Source organism: Blennius ocellaris, assembly GCF_963422515.1.
Source record: "Blennius ocellaris genome assembly, chromosome: 17".
Lineage (NCBI taxonomy): Eukaryota > Metazoa > Chordata > Actinopteri > Blenniiformes > Blenniidae > Blennius > Blennius ocellaris.
The window spans coordinates 12,035,664-12,041,502 of NC_137666.1; the positions used below are offsets into that span (position 1 = coordinate 12,035,664).

General features: G+C 39.2%; 1 protein-coding gene across 1 annotated transcript; it reads left to right on the forward strand.

Annotated features, from left to right (window-relative positions):
- Positions 1 to 1,257: 1,257 nt before the first annotated feature.
- bdkrb2 (bradykinin receptor B2) lies at positions 1,258 to 4,660 on the forward strand. The gene is made up of 2 exons (XM_080512738.1): positions 1,258 to 1,362; positions 2,804 to 4,660. Exons 1-2 carry the CDS (start codon positions 1,343 to 1,345, stop codon positions 3,837 to 3,839), a joined length of 1,056 nt encoding a protein of 351 aa, XP_080368864.1. The 5' UTR covers positions 1,258 to 1,342; the 3' UTR covers positions 3,840 to 4,660.
- Positions 4,661 to 5,839: the final 1,179 nt, after the last annotated feature.

The following is a 5,839-nucleotide window of genomic DNA, read 5'->3' on the forward strand; positions in this document are numbered from 1 at the left end:
TTAATCTTTGAGGAAAGCTGTGAAGCTTCTGTCGGATCTCTGATTTCTTAAAGGTTTGAGTGAAGTAGAACAGTGGTGGCCAGACCGACTCATTTTCTTTCCAGGAGCAGCTCTAAATTTGTAAAATATGCAAGCAAAGCTACAGAGGCTGGTTCGTGAAAGCTCTCATCTGCAGACACGTTTCTCAATAAACCAGTTTGTTCCAGTTTTATTGACTGAATACTGGTGAAACAATTACAAATTCTAATATTCACAAAGACCAGCAGGTGTAGCAAAAGTAATGATTACACAGAAGGACAGGTGACCGGAACTGGGCCTCTGTTAGGCACCAGAATAACATCTTAACTTTTAACACAAAGATGCAATTTTAAACCTGTGATTTGTTGCTAAATTTAAACTGTAACAATAATCTGAGCAGAACATGCAACCCTTTCATGCATGTCTATTTTTGTTGTGAGATTTGATATGTACAATCTTCACACATATTTTATCCAATATAAAGACAATAACCATGATGAAAATTACCTCCTGGGATATATAGTGTGTGCTGAGTAAATAGATTCATTTGTCTTTGATTGACTGCCATTGTCCACTGATATCCTCCGAATTGGTAATAACTGAAGGTGTTTTCATCACAATCCAAGTGTATTGCTCAACGACTGTAATGTTGAGAAAATATCATTTGAGCACCATGGCGATACAAATCAAACTACTGTTACCTTGAATTACTTTGTGCAGTGCAAAGTGTTTACTTATTTGCTCCGATTGCACAATGACAAATAAAAATGCTGTGAGAATAAATAGCCAAGATAGATTAAATAGATTATTTCTCGTATCGTGGAATGAACTGTGAACAAAATTCCATTAACCCCTCTCAAACATGTGAATTTTGAGGTCATTTTCCTTTTAAGATCACAATAATATCATCTCGAAGTTCAGTGTGTGAAGGTATATAACAAGTTTTGTGGAAACAGAAGAAAACCCTATATACCGCACCTCCGACATATAAACGGAAATAATTATGTGTCTGGGATTTGTCAGGTCTTGAAACATTCTGGATGCACCTATTAACTAAACCCGATTAGGAGCACACAGATGTGCTGTGTAGAGGGGGGGGGGGGGGGGGCAAACAGAAGAGAGAGAGAGAGAAAAAAAAAAGTAGCAGCCAGACTGAGGTGACTCAAATGATTTTTCCTACCACACAAATACACATGCCTCGCCTTTTGGGCTGACATCACTTTAATTATAGTTTAGTTTTGGAGAGCAAGTCAGACATAGGCAGAGAAGACTCACAGAGTTTACTGGTAACACTGTGAAGAAGTTCTGGAAATACTCTGGAGAAATGACTTTCCAACCTACAAGGTATGTATGAATATCATATACTTTATGTATTATGAGATAGTTCATATAGAATGTATTCTAATCTTCAAGAATGAAAAAAAAATCATTTGTGTATTGTGTTTTATAAAGAATTCACTATATCGGCTTGTTGATATGAAGGATTAGGGTTAGGGTTAGAGCGAGGGTCAAGATCAAAATAAGCGGATGACTCTCAAATATAAAGGAGATGTGAAAGAATAATCATTTCTGTAAATTTTATTTTATTTCACAAACATTTTGAAAGAAATGTATCAAGCATGACAGTATGCATGTTGACTTTTATGCCATGTGCCGACAGGCAACATGTGCGTCAATTTATCCCCTGCCTCAGTGCTGGCGCCTTCCCTGTTCGCCTACTAAAGACTAAACTCTGGTGTGATACTTTTGATGGTTTGATTTGATTTCAGCTTTTGAATTATGCATTTGGCTCATGGACAGGTGTTGCGAAATGGATTTCTGAATGATCAGTAAATTAGATTTTTCAGTGAATTAGTAAAGTTTGTAGACATGAGCAATAGTTACCCAGTAGCTAAGCTGTGACCGTTGAACTAAAGTTTGTTATGAAATTGAGCTTTGCAATGGAGCGATCGGTATTCATGAGTAGAGGTTCAATTTCAAGAAGCACATTTAAATCCTTTGTGTTATTATTTCACCATGATTATAGCTTGAAACTCTGACAAACACTGATGATAAACTGTTTGTGCAGTTACTATCACTTCTGCAACTTATCAGTACTGTCTTTATGGCCATCTTTATTATTTTAGTCCGATACAAAGGTAACCTCTTCAAGCTTTATGTATAACTGGCGGAAATACCTTAAACAAACCAACAAGTGACTATAACGTTTGACTCTGCTGTTGTGGAAATGCAAAAAGGCCAAGTCAGGGGATGACCATGCAATGAATGTTTCCGCAGTGGGTGGAGGCACTCCCCTGCAAAAAAAGTCCAAATTACATAGCTAAAGCAGGAATCAAAGAAAGAAATGTGCACACCAATGATTGCTACACCACAGAAAGGGCCAAAGTCTGGGAAATTTTAAAACTGAGATCAAATAATTTACTTTCCTGGATATTAAACTCTCTTTTCTTCTATGAAAAGAGAGTATTAGACACTGTAAATGCATGGCGTGTACAAATTAAAAACCTGAACCACTGTTTCAATGAAAGTCGTCAATATTCTATTTTCTCTTTGTGACAAATAGCTTTATAAAATTAGGAAGTGCAGATGACGAGATTGAGTAATCAGATTATGTTGGCACGCAGTCTGAAAATAGGAAGGAACAGACACTTGCTATTTGTATCAATGACAGGAGAGTGACATTAATCTTCATAAACTTTAGCATGAATCCAAAAAATACTGTAATTGTCATTTATTGTTGATGCCACCAGTAAATCCTTTTTTTGTTGTTGTTTGTTCTTGACAGCATCCCAGACTTCAGCACCCCAGTGTTATATGGAGACCAAAACCAGACCAATGGTCCTCATTGCCCAGATCCAGAGGCCTGGGAGTGGCTTATTGCTGGGCAACCAGTGTACATTATGGTCATCGCTATCCTGGGAATTGTGTTTAATTTGTTTGTCCTGATGGTGTTCCTCCTCCACAAGAAGGCCTGCACTGTGGCAGAGATTTATTTGAGCAACCTGGCTGCTGCCGACCTCCTCCTCGTGTCCTGTCTGCCCTTCTGGGCCGTCAACATCGCCAATGATTTCGTCTGGCCTTTCGGTAACTTCATGTGCAAAGCCGTCAACGTGGGGATTAAAATAAACGTGTACTGCAGCATCTACCTCCTCGTTTTGGTCAGCATAGACCGCTACGTGGCGCTGGTGCATACAATGTCATACGGAAGAATGCGCAGGCCAAAGTATGCCAAGTTAGGCTGTCTGCTGACTTGGGGATTTGGCCTGCTAATGAGTATTCCCACATTCATTTTTAGGGGAGTGAAATATCTCCCAGAGTACGACATCAGGGCATGCCTGCTGCTCTATCCGACCGATGCAGTAGCCGTACTCTTTGAAGTCATCCTGACCATTTTTAGCTTCATCATTCCCATTTCAATCATCTCATTCTGCACTATTAAGATCATCCAGGCACTGCAGAATCAGGGAATCGAGAGGTGCAATGTTGAGAAAACAGAGCATAAGGCCACCACCCTGGTTTTGGTGGTCCTCCTGGCCTTCCTTATCTGCTGGGTGCCTTTCCATTTGGTAAACATCTCAGACTGGCTCCTTCGAGCTGAAGTCATGGGAGGTTGTCACGTTGAGAGCGCCATTGAAATCTGCACCCAGATTTTCACCTACTTAGCCTTTTTCAACAGCGTTCTCAATCCGATTCTGTACGTTATTGTGGGAAAGAACTTCCGGAAAAAAGTTTGGGAGCTCTTCAAGCAGTGGAACACGACAAAAGCAACAACGGACTCTGGACAATCAAACCTGTCCTCCTCTTCGAAGGTTTCAGCATAACATATTCATGGCAACAAAAAAAACCCAACAAAAAAAACTTTGAGCTGTTATTTAATAATTATGCCACCAATTCAAATAATCAGAATGATATACTATGTATGTGATTTTAGTGGCTACAGTTGCAAAGGAAGTATATCAAATCCATCGCTTTAAACAACTTTGATGAGTTATAAAAAGTTGTATGTATACTGAAATGATAGCTCCTGGAGATATTGTAGTGTTACAGATTATATCATACGTGAATGTAAATACCTTTTTATACTGTTACTTATATGGTCGTTGTACCCGAAAATGTAAATAAAACATAAAAAACACAAAGTCTTGGGAGATTTTTGAATCCCTATGTTGTTAAATTGAGCCCAAAAACTGGAACAGAGTCAACACCACATGTGTTTTTCTTGGTGTTACTGACTCATTGTTGGCGGAGTAAATGCAGAAAGACTTTCCAGTGGGCCACACAAACAAGCTGGCTGTACAGACATCAGTCGTCTCATTTTACATTTCTCACCATAACACCATCTAATGGCTGAACGTTGATTCAAGTGGGTTGTGGGCAAGGGCACACCCTGAGGTTACAATGAAGACCCACCATGCCAAACAGGAAATCAGGCTTAACCACAAATGCCAGACCTGAAAAACTGTTGTGGAACAAAAAAAAAACATGCATGCAGACAACATTCTCTCCAAAGGTCTAGCAAAAATACACAAGATGGGCAAACTTAATTTATTTTAGTCCCCTCATTTCTGGGCTGTACCACAGTGCTTACGGCTCTCATTTTTTAAATAATGAGAATACAGTCCAGCCATTGCTTCTATTTTAAAGATGCTTTAGAGAAATTGTCTATGCTTATTTTGGAGTCTGTAGATTTTGGTCAAAATTGTGCTTACAATAAAGGAAAATTTGTCTTTCTGCACTGACAACTAAAAGCACTCAGTATCTGCCTGTATGGTTTTGTCACTTCACCATTGAAATAAATCAGAACATATAGTGGCATAACAGGCCTTTTTGACCTGGATAGAGTTGATAACTTAATCTATTATGTACACAGCGCTTATGAGCTGCAAGGGACTCAGAAAGAATTCAAGAAAAAAACATTTGAAGGTTTGACATTTTTTTTAGATGACCGGTTGTGTTCGGTGGGAAACGGATCCAAATGGCTCTTTGAGTGATGAAGGTTGCCGACCCCTGGCCGAGATGTTTACCATCTTCTGAAAAAAAAGGCTATTTTCTGAATTGAAGAGAGCAACTTGAGAGAAGATCTCATAAGGATTCCCAATCATGAGCAAGATGTTTCCTTTGAGATTTGAGGAGTTCAGTCTCCAGAGTTTACTGCATTTTTTCATCCATCGTATGTCTTCTCTAAACATTCATCCAATTTATGGCACCCAGAGGCTGTTGTTGGTTTCAGTTGAATATGTGTGAAGACAAAATATGATCTAAGTGGCCAGTTCAGCACACGAGAGACATCTTTTTACTAACAAATACACATCTTTGGATGAAGAACTCAAAGAAAAGCCACACAGAACTGAGAAAACATGTGAACGCTACACAGTACATCCCCAAAGCCAAGCACATTCTAGCTATTTGTTAAGTGGTACATACTACACCACTGCACCTTGTCATTTTTAGGTTGAAACATTACTGTTGCATGTTGTTTCTCCCCTTCATGTCTGTGAACAGGTTTATTCAGGTCACGGTCACATGGAGACAGTGACCCGAAATAACCGGTTCACAGAGAGTAGCCTGAAAAACATTGAATTGACACTTCAACTTGAATTTGAGCCTTGTTGGATTCATCGTCCTTATTACCATTGTATAATTTTTTTATTCACCACATGACTAAAGTCATCAACATAGGGGAAGAAAGTTAGGCAGGAGTGGTGAAGAGAGGAAGGCAGCACAACTTGTTTAGCTTCTTTTGACCGTGTTTGTTCCTTGCTGGCTACCTTCCCAGACTCAGGCACTAATGACGTCTTCTGAATGAAGTAACATGGACACA

Coding starts and splice junctions, on each gene's coding strand:
- bdkrb2 (XM_080512738.1), top strand. CDS start 1,343: ATGACTTTCCAACCTACAAG. Junction 1,363..2,803: donor ATGACTTTCCAACCTACAAG/GTATGTATGAAT, acceptor TGTTCTTGACAG/CATCCCAGACTTCAGCACCC.